This window comes from Tachyglossus aculeatus, chromosome 16 (assembly GCF_015852505.1).
Source record: "Tachyglossus aculeatus isolate mTacAcu1 chromosome 16, mTacAcu1.pri, whole genome shotgun sequence".
NCBI lineage: Eukaryota > Metazoa > Chordata > Mammalia > Monotremata > Tachyglossidae > Tachyglossus > Tachyglossus aculeatus.
In genome coordinates, this window is record NC_052081.1 from 45265201 (window position 1) to 45288618 (window position 23418).

The window sequence follows — 23418 nt, forward strand, 5'->3', positions numbered from 1 at the left end:
CTTCCTCCCCTTTCCCCTCACTGCCCGGGCCCCATCCCCTCACAGCCCCGGGCCTCCTCCCCTTCCCTCCTCCCCATCCTGCACCTTCTCTTTCCGACAGGGACCCGACTCCGAGATGAGAGGGGCCCCCACCACCCCTTTATGTTAGCTCCTCATTCCTCTCCCAACAGTGAAGGGAAGAAACTGCTCCCAACCCCGCCCCAGATTCCCCAAGGATATTTTGGGGAAAAGGTACTTCCTCCTCTCTCTCTACAGCCCCAAATTGCCCTCAGCCCCCCAAAAGTAGGCTATTACAGGGTTGAACCCATAGAAAGTACCCACTCAACTGAACCCGCCCCAACAGTGTCCTGCACACAGTAAGCACTCAGTAAATCCGATTGAACGAATGAACCCAACTCTTTAACATCTAAGGCAAAAAATAATAGCAGATACATTCCCGGCCCATTGCAAGCTTACAATTTGGAGAGGGGAGACAGACATTAATATGAATAAATAATTCATGATATATGTTAAAGAAATGCACATAAGCTAAGTGCATAGACAACACATTAGGCAGAGTGAGCCTGGGAAAAGAGGGCTTAATCAGGGAAGGTCTAGTGGAGATGCCACAATCCAGCCACTAAATCTGGGCCAAACACTTGGGACTGTGAGCCTCATGTGGGACAGGGAATGAGTCCAACCTGAGTTGCTTGTATCCACCCCAGCACTTAATACAATGCCTGGCACATAGTAAACAGGTGACAAGTACAATTATTATTACATACTACCATAGATAATATATAGACAGATCAGATGCAGTCCTGCCTCATAGGGGCCTGACAATCCAAGATAGAGGGAGAGCAAGTATTTAGTCCCCACTTTACGGATGAGTAAACTGAAGCACAGGAGTTAAGTGATCTGCTCCAAATCTTGCAGCTGGCAGAGGTGGGATTCAAAACCAGGTCTCCTGAGCCCCAGGCCTGTGCTTTTTCCACTAGCCCACACTGGGGCAAAAAGGATTCAAACACTCCCTGACTACTTTTGTGACTTTTTTTTGCTTTACCACCTTGGTACACGGCAGGGGGTCTCCCATCAGGCATCCTACCCAGTCACTGTTACATTGCATTTGCCCAAGTGCTCAGTTCAGGACCCTGCACACACTTAGTATCTTGGATTGATTTTGACAAATTCACTATGAACACTAGAACCTTTTAAACTAGAGGGTATAATATAGCAACTTGTTTCCATCCACACTTGTGAGGAATAATCTAATGAAACTACAACTCTCCATGTTTTAAGTGTCCCTGGACATACTGGTTCAGGATTTATATCCCCTCTGGAACACAGCCCCTTGAGAAAGAAACAATGTGGCCCTGCAGAAAGAGCACGGTCCTCAGGACTAATCCTGGCTCTTCCAAAGACTATTGTGTAGGACTTTGGGCAAGTCACAGCTTCTCTGTGTGTGTTTTCTCATCCATAAAATGGAGATGTAATGCCTGTCCTATCCTCCAATATAGACTGAGTCCCCTATGTGGAGGGACTGTTATCTACCTAACTGTTTAGTAAACTGCACAGCAAGTGCTTAAACACCCCTAAGCATCCCAGACATGCAATGACTCCTCTGGGCTGCACGTTGTACTAAGTGGTTGGGCTAGGAAATTGAAGACAAGATTAAAGTGAATGAAGGACTAAATAATGGGCAGTTTGTTGATTTACTCCACTCCAAAGACTTCCTCCTGTGAAAACTAAGACTTCCTTTCGATTGAAGTAAAATAAACGAATTCAGCAGAGCCTGAACGATGCGGGGATAAAAATACACAGGCAATTTAATGAAGGTTTTTATTTCTTTATTGAGAAACTTTACCAGACTTCACAAACTGGAGAGTCCAAATAAAACCAACTCCTGATAAAACCGAAATCCCCAAAAATACTTTCAGTCAGAAAAGTTCCTTCAGTTTAGAAAAAAGGAAGGTGTCGGCACTGCCCCGGCTACAGACAAAAAAAAAAAAAAAAACTTGGATCCTGAAAGCCCAGACCTTTTCGACAAACTGACTTTCTGAAATGGCTTTTCAAAGAAAAGTTTACAAAAACGGCAAAAAACTTCGGTGATATATTTCTTGGCATTCGGATCTACGGGACAGTGAAGACATCTCCACACATTTTAAGCTAATATCTACGAAGGGGGTATTCGGCTTCTTGACGTCCTGCAAAGATAACGAGACAACCAATAAACACTTTACACCCTTTATCTAAATGTTCACAGCAATTTAGAGCTATCTTCCCTCAGGGAGCCCTGACATCTCGGAAAACTAGGTAACAGCCACCCGTTTCACTGACTGGTAAACCGAGACCTGTTTTTGTAGACAAGTTGGGAAGAAACTGCTCTAGACTAGAACATCTGGAAATTCCCAAACATATAAAGAACCTTTTCAAACTATCAGGAGGAACCTAGGGTCCATGTCTGTACAGGCTGCTCCCCATCTGGACATTTTGCTTTTATTTGTCACTGTCAGCTCTGGGAGTCAGAAGGACCTGGGTTCTAAATGTTGCCGACTTGTACCTCCTAAGCGCTAAGTACAGTGCTCTGCACACAGTAGGTGCTCAATAAATGATTGAATGAATGAATGAATTCTGGCTCCTCCACTTGTCTGCTGTGTGACCTCGACCAAGTCACTTCTCTTCTCTGGGTCTCAGTTATCTCATCTGAAAAATGGGGATCAAGAGCGCGAGCCCCACGTGGGGCAGGGACTGTCCAACCTGATTAAATTGCACCTATCCTAGCGCTTAGAACAGTGCTGGGCACATAGTAAACGCCAAACAAGTACCATTATCATTACTTAAACACCATAAATTAAAAAAGCGCCCAATGCAGGGAATAAGTGCTTTACAGTTTCCCTCAACTTCGGTCTGTCACTATAACAAATGCAGTTCGAGGGCATATCTACCAGCCTTCCCCATCTAAGAGGTAGCAGCAACCACGCCCACTTTCTGGGCTGCTTCCTTCTTGGCTTGGTGAGCTTGTAGCACTGCCACGGCTTCCTCCACCTGCGGAAGGTTGTTCGGAATTAAGTGACTGCTCCCTATCCCGCTCCCCTCACCCCCCGTCACCCTCCAGGCCGACCCAAGGATGCGGCAGTGATGGGAGCCGGGCTGACCTTCGAACGGAGGGACTCGGGCGACTCCAGCATGTGCAACAGCTCGGAATTGTCGATCTCCAGCAACATCCCTGTGATCTTTCCCGCTAGGCTGGGGTGCATAGCTTGGATCAGTGGGAACAAGCGTTCTCCTAGAAGGAAGCACACAGCGCAAGCCACGTTAAGAAGCCAACGAGGGCACTTCATAGGCATTTTACCACCAGCTGGGAAGGAAGCGGTGTGGCATCGTGGAAAGAGCTCAGTGCTGAGAGTTGGAAGACTTGGGCTCTATAATCCTGACTCTGCCGCTTACCTGCTGTAACACCTTGGCCAAATCACTTCATTTCCCTGTGCCTCGGGGAAAATGGGGATTCTGAGACTGGGAATCTTGTGTGTGTGTGTGTCTTAGGCGGGGAGGGGAGTGGTGGTAAGAGGAGAGAAAAGGCCAGAGACTGTGTTGGATATGATTATCTTCTAACTACCTCAGTGCTAGGCACACAGTAAAGCACAGTTTACTATAATTCAACTATCAAATGGCTCCTTTTGGTGGGACCCCTGGCATTGTTCACCTGAAATTTAGGGCCCCACTTGAATGAGCTGCCCGCTGATAAAGGATGTCCGGCGCCAGGATTGTACCACCCTTTGACTTCGGGTCCAGAGGTTTCTCGCTTACCCAACATCTGTTTCTGCTCCTGAGGTGGAGCGGCTGCCAGCATGGAAGCTGTAAGAGGCTCCTGTCCTTGCACGTGCACAGCAGGCTGAGGGGCCTGTAGGCAAACACAGGGTGGGCAGGAAAGGAAGAGAAAGGGTTACAGGACTTCAGGAGCAAAATACAGGATATACCGAGAACACCTCATTTCCAACCGCCTCATTACCTACCTGTAAAGGCTGAATGGCAGGGTGGGGGCTGCGAACGCTTGAGGCATATTTGTAAGGAGGGACGGCCCGGGGAGCGGTGGCCGCCACGGGGGCGCGGGGAGCTAAGTTCTGCGTGGCAGGAGGAACCCCTGGAAAGAGAAACGGACGGGACCTTCTGTGAGAAGCCAGTGCCAATGCATCTCATTCGATGACGACGATAACAGTACTAGTAAAGCGCTTACTACGTGCCGAGTTAATCGGGATAGACACGGTCTCTGTTCCCCATGGGGCTCACCTGCTTATCCCCATTTTACAGAAGAGGTAAAAGGTGCAGGAAAGCTAAGTGACTTGCCCAAGGTGACACAGCAGACGTGGAGAAGCCAGGATTAGAACCTAGGTCATCTGCACTCTAATTTAGCTCTCCGGTGAAGAGGTGCCCATCTGATCAAACATCAACAAGTAGCGCTACCCCCCATCAGGGGGAGAATTTATCTGACTTAGCCGAATGACTTGACTACGCGGATCTGAAGAGCTTAGTACATCGCGCTGTGCCCCTTAAACTCTCGGGACCCAAGAGTTGTGACACAGGTGTAGAAATGAGGGCTCTCTATATCTCTAGCAGAAAACCACCCATCTGGATTTCCCCTGCTGGTTCTGTAGCATCTCCTGACCCCAAACTCTCACGACACAGCAGAGGTGGGAAAGAATCCAACGCAACTCTACCCCAAATGGCTTCGATCCCAACCAGCTGCCCGCAGTACAGCGAGAAGATCCCACCCCGGCTTCAAGCCTTCGCAAATTCCTCTTTGGGGAGAAGAATGTCACTTCCCAGAAGGACGCCACTTACCAACTCGCTGGGGAGCGGCCGGGAGGCCGCGAGAGGCCTGAGTGTTACCCGCTGGGGTCAGGTGGCGCAGAGCTGGGCGAGGCCCAGACTGGCGCATGGCGTTTGGCATTCCTTGGAAGCCTGCAGGGGGAAGATCGAGGGAGAAGCATGAGCCGTGAGGAGGCCTCAGTCTTGCCATCACAGCCAGTGGTGGGAGAGAAGTTGAGGTTCCAGAAAAGATCGATGAGGCAGGCAAAAGAAACCCAATGGCTTTTTCACAGATTCACTCACTGCCCTGTCACAAAATGGGCAACTGGTATGGACTGATTCTGGGGAAGGCAGATTTTAACATCGTCAAAGGCAAAATGGCTAATGATAAATTCACGCTGACCAGTTTACCCAAAGGGCTGATCTAAAAACTAAATCTAAATACAGCTGCAGTGGTCCGCCCTGCAGTGGTAGATGCCAATTTCCTGTTTTGGGGAAACGGCAATAAGTTCATCTGAGACTGATTTCTGACAGGGCAGAGATGCCCAGAAAAATACCCTCTGGCCTTTTTGGCTCAAAGCCCTGCCTAGACTACCTTTCCAAACCAGAACTGGGGGGTGTGGTATTTCAGAACACACACAAGACCACTGACCCGCCCCAGCCCACTGTTCTGCCTCTATAATCATGCTACTTGTTAAGCGCTTACTGTGTGTCGAGCAACTGTTCTAAACGCTGGAGAAGATACAAGTTAATCAGGTGAGTTCCCGTCCCAGACGGGACTTGCAGTCTAAATAAGAGGGCGGGCCGGTATCGAACACCCATTTAACAGTTGAGGAAACTGAGGCACAGAAGTGAAGTGACACAACCTGCCCTTGATGAGGGCAACAGGACACTCGGAGTGAATTCTTTTGCTTCCGTCCATTCCCTGCTTACCTTGCAGCCTCCCTGCTTGTTGCCAGCGAGGGTTGGGTCTCATCTGAGCCATCTGATTGGGTGCATAGTACGTGGGTCTGCTCTGAGCCTAAATGGAGAGAGGAAATGTGGTCACTTAAGGTCAGTTCCTAAGCAACTGTTGGGAAGTCTTTCTCTGCTTTCCACCAACCCAAAGCCATAATTTTTTTTTTATATTTGACAAGCAATTATTATGTGCCAGGCTCAGGCTCTAAGCACTACGGTAGATACAAGTTAATCAGGTTGGACACAGTCCCAGAGACCCAGTTACCCAGAGAAGCAACATGGCTCAGTGGATAGAGCACTGTTGCCAACTTGTACTTCCCAAGTGCTTAGTGCAGTGCTCTGCACACGGTAAGCGCTCAATAAATCAATAAATATGATTGATTGATTGAGCACAGGCCCGAGAGCCAGAAAGACCCGAGTTCTAATCCCAGCCGCCAAGTGACCTCAGGCAAGTCACTTCATTTCTCTGGACCTCAATTACCCCATCTGAAAAGTGGGGATTAAGTGTGAGCCCCATGTGGGACAGGGATAGTGTCCAACCTTATTAACTTGTATCTACCCTAGTGCTTAGAACATTGCTTGGCACATAGTAAGAACAAGTACCATAATTACTATTACTATTATTATGATGTGCCCCCTAAAAGGTAGCTAGGTGACCTCGGTATTAATTCCACATCCATTTCCCCCTCTTAAGAGTCACGGCCTGCTCACTGGAGCCTGGTTCTACTTTAAAAGGGGCTCACAGCCTACCGCAAAAATCTGCTGGGATTTTGGGCAGGGTCCTGGGAATTCCCTGGGGGTGGGCCTTCACCTGTGGAACGGCGGGCATGAAGTAGCCCCCCGCGGCTGGCTGGAACTGGTTGATGATGGTATTGGCAGGGAGGGCCCGCATTCCGGCGATCCGCTGCATGTACTGATTAGTCAAGTGGGCCTTTCGCTCCTCCTTCCGCTGGGCTAGGGCCACGTACAAGGGCTTGGAGCCCACGATCCGCCCGTTCATCTCCGTCACCGCCTTGGTGGCCTCCTCGGGGGAGGAGAAACAGACGAAGCCAAAGCCTTTGCTCCGTCCCTCCTCGAGCATCACCTTCAACAAGGAACACACGGCAGTCAAACGGGCAGGTTTGGCTCATGCTCAACCATTTTCATAAAAAAGTGATGGTATTTCATTCAATTGTATTTACTGCGCGCTTACTGTGTGCAGAGCACTGTACTAAGTGCTTGGGAGGGTACAGAGAAGCGGTGTGGCTTAGTGGAAAGAGCATGGGCTTGGGAGTCAGAGGTCGTGGGTTAATTCCGGCTCTGCCACTTATCAGCTGTGACTTTGGGCAAGTCACTTAACTTCTCTGTGCCTCAGTTACCTCATCTGTAAAACGGGGACTGAGCTCCACGTGGGACAACCTGATTATGTTTTCTACCCCAGTGCTTAGAACAGTGCTTGGCATGTAATAAGCGCTTAACAGACACCATCACTATTACTATTACTACAATATAACAATAAACAGACACTTTCCCTGCCCACAGTGACCTTACAATCTATCCCAGAATGAAGACTGGGAGCCCCACGTGGGACAACCTGATCACCTTGTATCCCCCCCAGCACTTAGAACAGTGCTTTGCACATAGTAAGCGCTTAACAAATGCCATCGTTATCATTATCCCGCACAAACTATGTGCGGAGCATCCTGTGCTAAGCGCTGGGGTAGACAGGAGCTCATCGGGTTGGACACAATCCCGTCTCACCCGGGACGCACAGTCTAAGAGGGAGGAAGGATAGCTCGGGGTGGGGGGGCAGAGAACACCGCAACCAACTCTCCTAAGCGCTTAGTACAATGCTCTGCTACCAGTAAGCCCTCAACAGATAACATCCACAGGCATCTTATTCCCATTTTACAGATGCAGAAACTGAGGCACCGAAGTAAAGTGACTTGCCCAAGGTCACGCCATAGGTGTGTGGTGGAACCGGCCGGAAGAGCCAAGTCTCCTGAATCCCAGTCCCATGTTCTTTCCACTAACCCACAATGCTTAGAGAAAAAATAAAAGAATCCTTGGATAGTCCCATCCTGGGACAGTCCCCATTAAGGCCTGGGGCTCTTAGCCATTCATTCATTTAATCGTATTTATTGAGCGCTTACTGTGTGCTGAGCACTGTACCAAGCGCTTGGAAAGTACAATTCGGCAATAAAGAGACCATATAGCCTCCCCCATCTCCTCTCCTACCACCCAGTCCACACTGCTAGCTCCTGATGCCAGCCTCCTCACCAAATCTCCATCTTGCCGCCCACCCTTCACCCATGCCCCACCTCTGGCCTGGAATGCCCTCCCTCCTCAAATCTGACAAGGACTCCCCCCTGCTTCAAAGCCTCATTGAAGGCACAACTCCTCCAGGAGGCCTTCCCTGACTACGACCTCATTTCTCCTTCTCCCACACTCTCTGCATCACCCTGACTTGCTCCCTTTATTCACCCCCCCTCTTCCCAGCCCCACAGCACTTATGTCCATATCTGTCATTGATTTATTTCTATTAATGTCTGTCTCCCCCTCAACACTGTAAACTCTTTAGGATCAGGGAATGTGTCTGCTTGTTATATTGTACTCTTCCAAGGGCTTAGTACAGTGCTCCACACACAGTAAGCACTCAATAAAATACGACTGATTGACTTACCTACCCTCTGGCCACTGCTGCCAGGGAGCCTTGACCCAAAGGGGCGAGCCAGATTGCACAACTTTTTCCACACCGAAAATTTCAGTTGTCAGGAAGGTTTTGGAGCTATTAATTAATGATGGCATTTATTAAGCGCTTACTATGTGCAAAGCACTGTTCTAAGCACTGGGGAGGATACAACGTGATCAGGTTGTCCCCCGTGGGGCTCACAGTCTTCATCCCCATTTGACAGATGAGGGAACCGAGGCCCGGAGAAGTGGACTTGCCCAAAGTCACACAGCTGACAATTGGTGGAGCCGGGATTTGAACCCATGACCTCTGACTCCAAAGCTCAGGCTCTTTTCCACTGAGCCATGCTGCTTCTCTGTAAGCTATGTTGCTTACAAGCTATGTTGGCCCTGCCTGGAGCGGCAAAGAGCCTGAGGCCTCTTCTTTCCCAGGCAGTATTGTAGGAGGCTTTTCTCCTTTTTCTTTTTGTATTTTTGTTTTAAAACCAAATTTGCCAGGCTTTCTTTCACAGCAGGTCTCTCCTCCCCTCATCTTTTGAGCTGAAGCTGCCCTGGCAGGGGAAGGGTCAGTAGTTGGAGAAGTAAAGTGGTCTTGGAAATGAGAAGCAGCTTGGCCTAGTGGATAGAGCACGGGCCTGGGTTGTAACTCCGCTCCACCACTTGTCTGCTGTGTGACTTCGGGCAAGCCACTTAACTTCTCGGTGCTTCAGTTACCTCATCTGTAAAATGGGTAATAAAGACTGCGAGCCCCACGTGGGACAGGGACTGCGACCTGGTACCTACCCCAGTGGTTGGTACAGTGGCCGGCACATAGTAAGCGCTTAATACCATAGAAAAAAAAAAGTGGCAGGGAGGGGGAAGCTTTTAGAGAAATGCCAGAAACACACTACAAAAACCGAAAGGCAAATGTGTCAGAGTTGTAGAGACAAGTTGCAATGTAAATGGAAAGTAACCTGCCTGGATTTCCTCTGCAGCTAATGTAGCACCACCTGTCCCCACACCCACACTGCCCACTGAGGCGTGGGAAAGATTCAGGTGCGCCTTTTATCCCGGCTCTACAACGCGGCTTGGCTTTGGACAAAAAGGCCACAAACCTCGCCTGTTATGTCAAGAGAAGTCTTCAGAAAGAAGAAAGTTTAAGGGACTGCTTTCGCTCCAAACATTCGGAGCTAACATTCCCAGTGGAAGGCAACAAAGGTATCTATTCCGCCAAAACCCCTGCCCATTCATTGCGCTTCTGTTGCCATGATACCTTCGCACTGGTGATGGACCCGAAAGGAGAAAATTCCTTCCTTAGTTTTTCATCGTCAATGGTGTCATCCAGGTTCTTAATGTACAGATTCACTCCCTAAACAAAAACAAGCAACATCAGTACGGGGATAGACGAAGTAGTGATAGTATTAATTTTTTAAAAAATTACGGGGACTCAGCAAGTGAATCTACTTAAAGACAGAGAATCCCTAACAGACTTTGCTTGTTGTTCGACCTTGGGCAATCAATCAATCGTATTTATTGAGCGCTTACTGTGTGCAGAGCACTGTACTAAGCGCTTGGGAAGTACACGTTGGCAACATATACAGTCCCTACCCAACAGTGGGCTCACAGTCTAAAAGACTGTCACTTTGCATCTCTGGGCCCCAGTTACCTCATCTGTAAAGTGAGGATTAAACCCTCCTCCCTCCAATTTAGACTGTGAGCTCGAAGTGGGACAGGGACTGTCCAACCTGATAAACCTGTCTTTAGCCCAGCACTTAGTACAGTCCTTGACATAAAGCTAGTGCTTTACAAATACCACTGAGATAATCCTCATGATGGTATTTGTAAAGCGTTTACTATGTGCTAAACACTCTATTAAATGCTGGGGTAGATACAAGACAATTGGGTTCCATCTAAGTCTAAATAGGAGGGAGAATGGGTAGTGAAACCCCATTTAGCAAATGAGGGAAACGAGGCATAAAGAAGTGAACTATCTTGCCCAAGGTCACAGAGCAGGTATGTTGGTAGAGCTGTGATTAGAACCCAGGGCCTCTGACTATTGGGTCAGCGCTCTTTCTACTAGGCCACGCTGCTTCCCAACGGAAGAGTATATGTTGCAGAGTTGTAGGGACAGGTGCCTAGGTGATCAGTGTAGCGACCTGTCTGGATTTCCTCTGCCATACTGTTGCACCATTTGTCACCACTCCCGCACAGGGTCGCAGGACTGGGAAAGATTTAGGTGCGATGTTATTATAAGGATATTTATTAGGCCCTCACTCAGGGCTGAGCACTGTGCTATAATAATGATGGCATTTATTAAGCTCTTACTATGTGCAAAGCACTGTTCTAAGCGCTGGGGAGGATACAAGATTATCAGGTTGTCCCACATGGGGCTCACAGTCTTCATCCCCATTTTACAGATGAGGTAACTGAGGCCCAGAAGTCAAGTGACTTGCCCATGGTCACACAGCTGACAAGTGGCGGAGCTGGTTTAGAACCCATGGCCTGACACCCAAGCCCAGGCTCTTTCCACTGAGCCACGCTGCTAGGCCCTAGGGTGATTTCATTCATTCATTCATCATTCAATTGCATTATTGAGCGCTTACTGTGTGCAAAGCACTGTACTAAGCGCTTGGGAGAGCACAACAACAGATGCATTCACGGCCACGAGCTCAGTTTAGAGGCGGAGACAGATATTAACATGAATAAATAAATAAAGGATATATATATGCTGTGGAGATGGAAGAGGGGAATGATTGAAGGGAGCAAGTCAGGGTGATGCAGAAGGGAGTCAGGGGAAAGGAGAGTTTAATTCCTTCAATAAGGCCTTCAAGTTAGGGAATACCAGAAAATGCCAGAAAAGCAGTGTGGCCTCCACCCTAGTGCTTAGCACAGTGCCTGTCACATAGTAAGCACTTAGACCCCACAATTATTATTACTACAAGATCATCCAAATGGACGCAATCCTCCCCCCACACAGGGCTCACAATTGCAGAGGTAGAAAGGGCATGTACTTTATTCCCATTTTGCTAGGGTGGGGGAAGTAGGCGCTTGAAAGGATACGTGACTTGGCCAGGATCAACACTGGGTCAGTGGCAGAGCCGTAAATAAAATCTGGATCTCCTGCCTTCAAGGCCTGAGCTCATTCCACTATGATCGATATCACGTTAAAACAACTCCCTTTCCTCAACTGAGAGCCAAATCTTTAGACATGCATATGATTCCGTGAAGGGCTCAAATGCGACAGATTCTCTTCGGTCAGTGGCATTGGGAGTCAGTAGACCTGGATTCTAATCCTGGCTCCGCCACCAACCTGCTATGTGACCGTGGGCTACTCATTTATTTCGCTGTACCTCAGATTACTACTCTGAAAATGGAGATTAAAAACCCATCCCTGCTTCCACTTAACATGATGTGGGACAGGGACTGAGTCCACCTGATTATCTTGTATCTACCCCAGTACTTAGGTAACAAATAGCAAGCGCTTAAAACCAATTATTATCATTATTGTTATCGTTATTATACATGGCCTCGAAACAGGCACCCCCACAATTTCGCTCATTTTCAAAGGAAAACGAGCACCCGGAAGTTCACAAGTGAAAAGGAACCATTTTGTTGGGCACCTTGCCCAAGGCGATCCCATCCATCCAGCTGGGGAGGGGACACTGGCCACCTCACCTGGTAGCGGCTGATTCTCTCTTGCTTCAGCTGTTCAAATTTCCGTTTGAGCTCGGCCTGGCGTTCGACTTTCTTCTGCGCCCGGCCGACGAATACCATTTTCCCGTTGATGTCCTTCCCGTTCATGTCTTCGACTGCCTGCTCAGGAAACAGGCGAACAAGTCTGTTGAGACCAGCTTCAAAGCTCCTCATCTTTCTTTTCAATATTATTATGGCTGTATTTGCTCAATGCTTACTAAGTGTCAAGCACTGGTATTACATACGAATTACTCCATAAAGTGAAGACTTTCACACTTCACGTCCCTTCTGAGAAACTGCATTTGGTAATACCAAGAAACTGGCTTAGGGCAAGGCACTCTATGGAAACATTAAACGGAGTAACCACCCTACTCAGAAATTATTTCAAAGGCCCTTTTTCACTGACAATTGACTGTCATCGGGATTCAGACCCCAAGGGGCCTCACCTTTTGTTCATCATATTATCTGCGTCCCCTTACATAACCTAGGCCTATTGATCTCACAAGATAAGGTAGTATGGTCCTCTAGAAAGAACATGTGCTTATGAGAAATAAAGGGGCTAAGAATGCCTCACAACCCTTAGCTTTTCTGACTTTTTCCAACTCTATCACAGCATGCAGCACCGAACGCAAGCTTCCCAGCAAAATTTGTCGGGAACTGAAGCTGGCTTTACCTGATTGGCATCCTCATGTTTTTCAAAGCTCACAAAGCCAAAGCCTTTGGACTTCCCACTGGGGTCTGTCATCACCTTTACACTCAGGGTCTTACCTGTTGCCAAGAAACAATGTTAGGTTGAGGCCCTCTCCACCTCAAGGAGAAAATCTCCATGTCAAAGTTTACAAAGTAACTTCCTTGAGGGCAAGGAATGTGCCTTGCTACTGTGGTACTCTCCCAAGCACTTATTACAGTGCCAACACTAAATCAAGGCTAAAGCAGAACCTATATACCTGGCCCCACCCCAAACCTCCCAAAATTCCCTTTTCAACCATCAGCCTACACCTCAGCAATGTTTTTCAAGACACTCTGGCTTGGAATTTCCCACTTGACTCCAAGACAGCAACAGAGCCACAGCTGAGGGAAGACATCACTATCAATCAGTTAATCCTACTTATTGAGCACTTACGGTGTGCTGACCACTGTACTAAGCGCTTGGGAGAGTACAAATATAACAAGAGTCGGTAGGTATGTTAACTGGCCGCAAAGAGCTTACGGTCTGCAGACATTAGAGTAAGAAAAGGAACAAATTCCGGTTAACTCCAAACTTACCATATTTGCTAAAAAGTTCCTTCAGTCTTTCGTCGTCCATGTCATCCCCAAAATTTTTGATATAAACATTCGTGAATTCTTTGGCTTTGGCGCCCAACTCGGCCTCCCTCTCTTTTCGGGACTTGAACCTACCCACGAACCTGAAGGGGGGGGAGAAACAAAGCCAAAGCATGTGAGAAACTCTAGCTTGTGCTCAAAGGAGTCAACGGTGGGGTGGAGGGGGAGGGCTGTGACAGGGTGGAAGTGAGAATGTTTCTAGGAGCGGTTGGGAAGAGGTGGCAAGTTGAGACCCAAGCAAGGGAGTTACTCATCCTAAGGAACAAATCAAGCACCACAGCCAAATGGAAGCAGACCAGGAGACCCTCCACTGATAAATGGTAAGCTCCCCGAGGGCAGAAATCAGACCTACTAACTCTGCTGGGAGTCCCATGGAGGACTGGACCTATAATAATAATAATGGCATTTATTAAGCGCTTACTATGTGCAAAGCACTGTTCTAAGTGCTGGGGAGGTTACAAGGTGATGAGGTTGTCCCACGTGGGGCTTACAGTCTTAATCCCCATTTTACAGATGAGGCAACTGAGGACCTGATTACCCTGGGGTTCAGAACAGTGCCTGGCTCATATTAAGCGCTCAAAAGCCCACTGTTTGTCGTCGCCAAGTGCTAAGTACAGTGCAGGCTAGACTGTAAGCTCCCTGTGGGCAGAGAACAGGCCTACCAACTCTATTACACTGTACTCCCCCAAGCACGTAGGAGTGCTCTGCACACCGTAAGCGCTCAATAGGGAAGCAGCATGGCGTAGTGGATACACCATAGGCCTGAGAGTCAGAAGGTCATAGGTTCTATTCCCAGCCCTACCATATATCTGCTGTGTGACCCTGGGCAAGTCACTTCTCCAGTTACCTCACCTGTAAAAAAAAAATGGGGATTAAGAGTGTGTGAGCCCCATGAGGGACAGGAACTGTGTCCAACCTAATTTGTACTACCCCAGTGCTTACAGCAGTGCTGGGCACATAGTAAATGCTTAACAAGTACCATTATTATTGTCATTATTAAAAAATGATTGATTGATGGCAGGCACTCGATAAAGGTGGATTAACCTCTGACCCACCATCATGGCCGAAGGGGACTAGGCCTCTTTGATCCATGGAAACTCCCGCCCCCCAACCCAACCTCCCCAAGTATGAGCATTCTGGGCAGGATGGGCCCGGAACGCCGACCCAACCAGACCCACTGATCCTCAGACCGGACCGGTAGCCGGCCAAGGCCCGGGCAGGGAGACCCACCAGCCCAGCAGTATAGAAACAGCGGGCCTCGACTCGGGCAGGGAGACTCACCAGCCCTGTAGTGGAGAGGTGGCAGGCCACGGCTTGGGCCGAGAGAACCAGTAGCCTTGGGTGTCCCTGTTAATACCGCGAGGCGTCCCGGGTCACATGCGATCGTTGTGGCTCCTGGCTGGGACACTCACACTTTGCGGTCGTTGAGCAGCATGCCGTTCATCTTCTCGATGGCCCTGTCGGCGGCATCCTGGGTCTCAAAGTGCACAAACGCGTAGCCCTTAGAGCCATTCTCATCACACACCACCTACGGGGAACGGGACAGAGAAACTGAGTCACCCGGGACCTGCGGAGAACAGGCTGACTGAGGCCAGGTTTGAGACTGCAAGTCGGACAGTCAGGCCATCGTGTTTAGTGAGCATGGCACTCTACTAACCCCTTGAGAGAGCACAAGAGAATAAGCAGATATATTCCCTGCCCACAAAGAACTTACGGCCTAGAGGGGAAGACGGACATTAACAGAAAGAAATAAATGATAGTTATGGACGTAAGCAGTGTGGGGCTGGGGGTGGGGGATGAATAAAGGGAGGAAATCAAGGTGATGCAGAAGGGAACTGAAGAAAAGGAAATGAGGGCTTAAAAAGGGAAGGCTTCTTGGAGGAGATGTGCCTTCAATAAGGCTTTGAAGGAGGGGGAAGAGTCACTGTCTGTCAGATGAGTGAGGAGGGCATTCTAGGCCAGAGGCAGGACGTAAGCGAAAGGTCAAAGGCAAGATAAACGTGGTCAAAACACAGTGAGAAGGTTAGCATTAGGGCAGCGAAGTGTGCAGGCTGGATTGAAGTAGGAGAGTAGCCAGGAGAGGTAGAAGGGGGCAAGAGGATTGACTGCTTTAAAGCCAATGGTGAGGAAACTGTAAACTCCTTGTGGGCAGGGAACCACCTGTTATACTGTTCTCTCCCAAGTGCTTAGAACAGTGGTCTGTGCCCAGAAAGCGTTCAAAAAACATGACTGATTATTGCAAGCAGATTTCTGCGCTTGGGGGGCAACCAGTACCTACCTTGCAGGACAAGATGTTCCCGAACGCTGAGAAGGTGTCATAGAGGGCTTTGTTGTCTATGGATTTATCCAGATTCTTGATGAAGACATTGCCAACCCCAGATTTCCTCAAGGAAGGATCCCGCTGCGACCACATGATGCGGATGGGCTTGCCTTTAATCACATCAAAGTTCATGGTGTCCAGGGCGCGTTCAGCTGAGGGGGGAGACAGTGATGAGATGGAGAAAGTGAGGGTGGGGGGAAACTAGAAAATTGAAAATAGCTGGGTCTTGCCAGGTCACTTTAAACTTCCCTGTAGTAATAATAATGGCATTTTTTAAGTGCTTACTATGTACCAAGCACTGTTCTAAGCGCTGGGGGGATGCAAGGTAATCAGGTTGTCCCATGTGGGACTCAGTCTTAATCCCCATTTTACAGGAGGGAACTGAGGCACAGAGAAGTTAAGTGGCTTGCCCAAGGTCCCACAGCTGACAAGTGGCGGAGCCGGGATTAGAACCCATGACCTCACTCCCAAGCCCGGGCTCTTTCCACTGAGTCACGCTGCTTCTCCATCTCTTAATCGTCTATCTCCCCTCTAGACTGTAAACTTGATATAGACGGGGAACGTGTCTACCAATTCTGTTATTCTGAACTCTCCAAAGCACTCAGTAGGGTGCTCTACCCACAGTAAGCACTCAACAAATGTCACTGACTGATTGATTTAAGGCCCAAGTGTCATTAGAACCCCCTTAAAAGGTGGGGTCAGGATTGGCAGAGGCCAAGTTCAGAAATAAAAGGCGTTTAGCACAGGGCCCGGCTCTAATATGGAAAGGAATTGGAGGAACAAAACAAGTATCTGCAGAACTATTTCCATATACCACCCAACAGCCCTGAAGAAATCATAACTCAACCCAGGTTTTCATGGGGCTCTGAGTGGCTCAGTGGAAAGAGCCTGGGCTTGGGAGTCAGAGGTTGTGGGTTCTAATCCTGATTCCACCACTTGGCAGCTGTGTGACTTTGGGCATGTCACTTAACTTCTCTGTGCCTCAGTTACCTCATCTGTAAAATGGGGATTAGGACTGTGAGCCCCACGTGGCACAACCTGGACACTTTGTATCCCCCCAGCGTTTAGAACAGTGCTTCCCACATAGTAAGCACTCAATAATAAATATGATTAACTGACTGCAAAAGCCCCGCCCTAGGCACACGAGAGAAGCAGTGTGGCCTAGTGGATAGATCATAATCTTGGGAGTCAAAAGGACCTGAGTACAGGCTCCTGGCAAAAGCTGTACCTCCAATCTTCAGCCTCTAGATTGTGATCTCATCGGGGGCGGCAATTGCCTACTAACTGTTTTACTGTACTCTCCCAAGTGCTTAGTTCAGCGCTGTTCTCTCCCAGGTGCTCAATAAATACAACTGATTGATCGTTCCAGCTGCCAAATACCCCAGATAGGCACAAGGGGTTTACATTGTTGGAAAACATTGGCTCACATTGCTGTTTGGTACCAAGAAACAGGGCAGGCAATTTTTCTGCACTGAATTTTGCCCTTCATATAACAGCCAGTACGAATGAAGAAGATGCCCGTCGGCTAAATGCCACGGAAAGGGCTTCTTCGGCTAGTACTGATTGATCGTTCCAGCTGCCAAATATCCCAGATAGGCACAAGGGGTTTACATTGTTGGAAAACATTGGCTCACATTGCTGTTTGGCACCAAGAAACAGGGCAGGTAATTTTTCTGCACCGAATTTTGCCCTTCATATAACAGCCGGTATGAATGAAGAAGATGCCCGTCGGCTAAATGCCACGGAAAGGGCTTCTTCGGCTAGTATTTGCACCCCTTCTCCTGCTTCACAACCACCCTATTACTCCACCTGCAATAGGAACATTCTGCCCAAACATCACTGCAGCCATTCGAAAAAGAAAAACCCACAGGAATATTTATCCCAAGAGAGGACCTTCAGGTAAGTGCCCTATCTTAAGATTTCCATCCACTATGGCCCCTCTGAGCCCTAATATTTACTCCTTCGCACCTCACTGGGTAGAAGTGACTGGACTTATATATGTAGCAGCCTGTTTCAAGAAGGCGCCGAGGAAGGTAACTAAGCCTAGTCAAATTTGGCAGTGATATTTATTAATAGCAGAGAGAGGGCCCTTAGAGCTATGTGTTGGCAGAGGCACAAATCCAACAGTTAGCCCTAGCTGCAACCAAATTCTTGGTCAAAGGTGACAACCAGTTTGAGCTAATATATGCACCAAAGAGGGCTTTATCCACCACCCAAAGAAGTCCATGCTATTCCCTGTATAACCTTTGAGCTCAACCAGACTTGAAAAGCAGAAAGGACTTGGTAGTGATTAGAGCCAATTCCAGTTCTACGGTTTTTATCTTGACCATGGCTCCCTCAGTTTCCCTATCAGCACACAGGAGATACTAAGAGTTAAAGGAGCAGCATGGCCTAGTGGACAGAGGATGGGCCTGGGTTCTAATCCCAGCTCTGCCGCTTGTTTGCTGTGTGATCTTGGTTAAGTCGCTTCACTTCTCGGGGTCTCGGTTACCTCATCTGCAAAATGGGGATTAAGACCAGGAGTCCCAAGTAGAACGTGATGGTGTCCAACTCTGTATCTACCCCAGGGCTAAGGCCAGTGCCTGGTACATAATAAGCACTTAAATACCACTTAATAGGTCTCTCCCACTGCTTCTGAAGAGGTTTTCATTGCTGGATTTTCTCTAATGCAATAGTTTAGGAGGATTGAGAATGGTTTTTGGTACTAGAGTGTAAACTCTGTGTGGGCAGGAAATGGTAACTTTCTTGTTTAATACTTCCCAAGTGGTTAGTAGAGTGCTTTGTGCTGAGGGGACATCAATAAATGTTATTCCTATGACTACTATTTCCAGCCACCCATTCAACGCTCCCATCCTCAACACATTCAGACCATTTCGGCTAGATTATAAGGTCCTTGATGGCAGTGATTACATCTTTTAACCCAACCATCCTCTCCCACCGGCTTAGTTTAGGGCTCACTCCACAGTAAAAGGTCAGTGAATGGACAACAGCTGTCTACTCAGGACTCATCTAACTTCTCCCCCGACTCACAGCCTGAAATGGGCGACTCTGCTTATATCGGAATAATGCAAAAGTTGTCACCCGAACTGTTAGGTTCAAATTTTAGCAGAACATAGCTTTCAGCCTCAGAAATCCACATTAGAGGCGCTGCCAAAAGATAGTGGCACCCCTCCTTGCCACCCTGGATGAAAGAGCAGCATCTGGGAAACATGAGAAGCAGTTTGGTCCAGTCGATAGGACACAAGCCTGGGAGTCTGAAGGACTTGGATTCTAATTCGGGTTCTGCCACTTGTCTGCTGTGCCACCTTGGGCGTGTCGCGTAACTTCTCAATTCTCTCATCTGCAAAATGGGGATTACGACTGTAAGCCCCAAGTGGGACAGGTACTCTGTTCATCCTGACGACCTTGTGCCTATCCTAGCACTTAGAATAGTGTCTGCCCTGTACTAAGCACTTAAATACCATTAAACAAAATAGTCACCAACCAGATCGTGTTTCATCAACATTAACAGTTCTAGATGAGTCAGGGAACAATGCAAATCACAGAAGTAACTGAAGAAAATTCACCACCCTTACATGGGCAGGTGTATTCCAGGGCAGCTTTACAGATTCAACCAAGGGACCGATCTAGATCCTGGCTCTGACCTACCATCAGAAACTTAGTTCCAGCCTGATTTAAAGGGGCAAGTCCCTTCCCCCTGATCAAATAGCCATGATGGCCACTCTGGAGAAAAAGGAGAAGGGAGCAGCACAGACCACGGCCTTGGGAGTCAGAAGGTCATAGATTCTAATCCCGGCTCGCCACTTAGCTGTGTGACCTTGGGCAAGCCTGTTGCCTCATCTGTAAAACAGGGATGGAGACTGTGTACTCCACGTGGGGCAGCCCGATGACCTTGCCAGCGCTTAGAACAGTGCTCAGCACCTAGTAAGCGCTTAACAAATACCAACATTATTATTCTCTGGGCCTCAGTTATCTCATCCTTAAAATGGATTTAAACTGTGAACCCCACACGGGTGAGGGACTGCAACCAACCTGATTTGCTCATATCCACCCCAGCCCTCACTACAGTGCCCAGCACATAGTAGGAGCTTAATACCCTGGTTATTATTACGCACTCCATACTCACCATCAGCTGGCTGCTGAAAGTTGACATAGGCATAACCCAGGGAACGGCGGGTTATCATATCCCTGCAGACTCGAATGGAGAGGACAGGCCCTGCAGGACTGAACTTCTCATAGAGCATGGCCTCTGTGACATCGGGGTGCAGGTCACCCACGTACAGAGACGCCATAGGATAGCTACTGGCAGTGGTGTTCATCTCCCCACCGCCCAAAACCCCGAGCCCCGCCAGGAGTCAGTCTTTGAAGGAGACGAGCAAGGGGGGAAAAAAAATCGAAACCAAACCGGGAAAGGTGGCGATTTGCTTACAAAAATCTAACCCGAAGCCGGTTGGAGAAGACAGAAGAACATCTAAGAGGAGAGGACAGATAGGGAATCAGAGTAGTGAGGGAAGACAAAATGCAAGCGAGCAACCTGCACTGCAAGGGGATGGTGATTGGCGATGAATGGAAAATATTGGAGGGATGAGGGTGACGCTTTTTCTGGTGGGTCACAATGGGCAAAGGCTGCCCTATGTGCCAAAAAGAAACAGAAACGCTCTCAAAAGCCACCAGATAACAGAATCCTCCCCTTTCCTTTTCCTTGGTGTTTCACGGTGGTCAAACTTCTCTGGCTAAAACCTGTTTTTCCGTGTATTCCTTTTTACACAGCACTTTTCCCCTATAATCCTGAAAGTCTCCCAACCCGGAGTCTAAGGCCCCCAAAATAAGTTCTTTAAATAGAAGGCTTTTTCTTTTTAATATAAACGTCTTTCTCTTTAAATAATATTTCTCCTCTTATAAATATAACTCTCGATTTCGGGGGTTTAAATAATACGAGTAAAAGAAACAGTAAATATTCTTACGACGGGGTGGGGGTGGGGGGGGTGTCGGAGGTGGCGATTGCTCAGGCCAGGGACAAAGGGCCAGTCATGCGATGGGGTTGACCAGACTGGGGACGGACAGAAGGACACGAGGTGGAAGCTAAAAAGTTCAGGGACAGACAGAAGGCCACGAGATGGAAACTGACCAGTCCAGGGACGGACAGAAGGCCACGAGATGGAAAATGACCAGTCCAGGGGCAGACAGAAGGACACGAGATGGAAGCTAACCAGTCCAGGGACAGGCTGACAGAAAGACACTCGATGGAAGGTAACCAATCCAAGGACAAACAGGACACGAGATGGAAACTGACCAGCCCAGGGACAGACAGAAGGACACAAGGTGGAAGCTGACCAGCCCAGGGACAGGCAGAAGGATACGAGGTGGAAGCTAAGCAGTCCAGGGACAAGACACGAGATGGAAACTGACTAGTCCAGGGACAGACAGGACACGAGATGGAAGCTGACCAGGCCGGGGACAGACAGAAGGATACGAGGTGGAAGCTAAGCAGTCCAGGGACAGTCAGACAAAAGAACAGGAGATGGAAACTGACCACTGCAGGGACAGACAGAAGGACACGAGGTGGATTGATTGATCGAAGGTGACCAGCCCAGGGACAGGCAGAAGGATATGAGGTGGAAGCTAAGCAGTCCAGGGACGAACAGACAAGATACGAAATGGGAACTGACTAGTCCAGGGACAGACAGGACACGAGATGGAAGCTGACCAGTCCGGGGACAGACAGAAGGATACGAGGTGGAAGTTAAGCAGTCCAGGGACGGATAAACAAGACACAAGATGGAAACTGACTTGTCCAGCAGGGACAGGCAGAAGGACACGAGGTGGAAACTAAGCAGTCCAGGGACGGATAAACAAGACACAAAATGGAAACTGACTAGTCCAGGAACAGACAGAAGGACACGAGATGGAAGCCGACCAGCCCAGGGAGAGGCAGGACACGAGGTGGAAACTGACCAGGCCAGGGACAAACAGAAAGACACAAGATAGAAACTGACTAGCTCAGGGACAGACAGAAGGACACGAGATGGAAGCTGACCAGCCCAGGGACAGGCAGAAGGACACGAGGTGGAAACTGACCAGGCCAGGGACAGGCAGAAGGACACGAGGTGGAAACTGACCAGCTCAGGGACAGGCAGAAGGACACGAGGTGGAAACTGACCAGGCCAGGGACAGGCAGGAGGACACGAGGTGGAAACTGACCAGGCCAGGGATAGGCAGAAGGGCACGAGGTGGAAACTGACCAGGCCAGGGACAGGCAGGAGAACACGAGGTGGAAACTGACCAGGCCAGGGATAGGCAGAAGGGCACGAGGTGGAAACTGACCAGCTCAGGGACAGGCAGAAGGACACGAGATGGAACCTGACCAGTCAAGGGACGGACAGAAAGACACGAGGTGGAAACTGACCAGCCCAGGGACAGGCAGGAGGACACGAGGTGGAAACTGACCAGGCCAGGGACAGGCAGGACACGAGGTGGAAACTGACCAGCTCAGGGACAGACAGAAGGACACAAGATGGAAACTGACTAGTCCAGGGACAGGCAGAAGGACACGAGATAGAACCTGACCAGTCAAGGGACAGGCAGAAAGACACGAGGTGGAAACTGACCAGGCCAGGGACAGGCAGAAGGCCACAAGATGGAAAGTGACCAACTCAGGGACAGACAGAAGGACACAAGATAGAAACTGACTAGTCTAGGGACAGACTAAAGGACATGGGATGGAACCTGACCAGTCAAGGGACGGACAGAAAGACACGAGATGTTAACTGACCAGGCCAGGGACAGGCAGGAGGTCACAAGATGGAAACTGACTAGTCCAAGGACAGACAGGAGGACACAAGATGGAAACTGACCAGTCCCAGGGACAGACAGAAGGACGGAGACGGCTCGGCCAGACGGACACGCGGAGATTAGTGCCGGTCCCGGGCGCCTTCTCTTTTCCAGCGGTTTGGTGTTTAAAAATTTTTTTTCCCCCGCTGCTCTTGTGGGTTTTTTTTTAAATAGATTTTTAAATATTTTAATTTTTTTTTGGATTTTTAAATTTTGGGGGGGGGGAGGGGGGAAGGCTAGGGAGCTACCGTGCCCGACACCGTCGGCGGCGAGGAGAGGAGAGAGAAGGCCCGGGCCGCCCGCGCCCTATTTATAGTCCCCCCGCCCCGCCGAGGTCAAAGGTCACAACGTGACCCGGATGTAAACCCGGAAGCGCTTGCGAGCGGCCGAGAGCGAGGCCTCCCCCTGCAGCGGCCCCTAACGGTGGAGGACTCAATCGCACCCTCCCTCCATTCATTCATTCATTCATTCATTCATTCAATCGTATTTATTATAATAATGATGGCATTTATTAAGCACTTACTATGTGCAAACTGCTTATTGAGCGCTTACTGTGTGCAGAGCACTGTCCTAAGCGCTTGGGAAGTCCAAGTTAGCACCATATAGAGACGGTTCCTATCCAACAGCGGGCTCACAGTCTAGAAGGGGGAGACAGACAACAAAACAAAATGTATTAACAAAATCAAATAAATAGAATAAATGTCAATCAATCGATCGTATTTATTGAGCGCTTACTGTGTGCAGAGCACTGGACTAAGCGCTTGGGGAGTACAAGTTGGCAACATCTAGAGACGGTCCCTACCCAACAGTCGGCTCACAGTCTAGAAGGGAGAGACAAACAACAAAACCAAACATATTCA

The 23418-nt window shown here is 48.9% G+C and overlaps 1 protein-coding gene and 3 non-coding genes across 4 annotated transcripts; all 4 read right to left on the bottom strand.

Annotated features, from left to right (window-relative positions):
• Window positions 1-1809: 1809 nt before the first annotated feature.
• On the bottom strand, window positions 1810-22698 carry PABPC4 (poly(A) binding protein cytoplasmic 4). The gene is made up of 15 exons (XM_038757669.1): window positions 19854-22698; window positions 15686-15879; window positions 14820-14935; window positions 13351-13490; window positions 12758-12852; window positions 12067-12204; window positions 9665-9760; window positions 6554-6826; window positions 5719-5806; window positions 4819-4938; window positions 3993-4120; window positions 3787-3880; window positions 3135-3265; window positions 2925-3024; window positions 1810-2183 (listed from the first exon to the last, which is right to left on the bottom strand). The coding sequence occupies exons 1-14, from the start codon at window positions 20044-20046 to the stop codon at window positions 2938-2940; spliced, it is 1893 nt and encodes a 630-aa protein (XP_038613597.1). The 5' UTR covers window positions 20047-22698; the 3' UTR covers window positions 1810-2183; window positions 2925-2937.
• LOC119938898 lies at window positions 4547-4686 on the bottom strand. The gene has a single exon (XR_005454591.1). It is a non-coding gene; the product is annotated as a small nucleolar RNA SNORA55 (small nucleolar RNA).
• LOC119938895 lies at window positions 9317-9451 on the bottom strand. Its single transcript, XR_005454588.1, has one exon. It is a non-coding gene; the product is annotated as a small nucleolar RNA SNORA55 (small nucleolar RNA).
• LOC119938896 lies at window positions 10498-10631 on the bottom strand. Its single transcript, XR_005454589.1, has one exon. It is a non-coding gene; the product is annotated as a small nucleolar RNA SNORA55 (small nucleolar RNA).
• Window positions 22699-23418: the final 720 nt, after the last annotated feature.

Excerpts from the sequence above, each read along its gene's own strand:
- PABPC4 (XM_038757669.1), bottom strand. The coding sequence starts at position 20,046 with ATGAACACCACTGCCAGTAGCTATCCTATGGCGTCTCTGTACGTGGGT. Across the intron at positions 15,880-19,853 it reads CTTTCAGCAGCCAGCTGATG|CTGAACGCGCCCTGGACACC; the intron begins GTGAGTATGGAG and ends CTCCCCCCTCAG. Across the intron at positions 3,025-3,134 it reads CCGAGTCCCTCCGTTCGAAG|GTGGAGGAAGCCGTGGCAGT; the intron begins GTCAGCCCGGCT and ends AACCTTCCGCAG.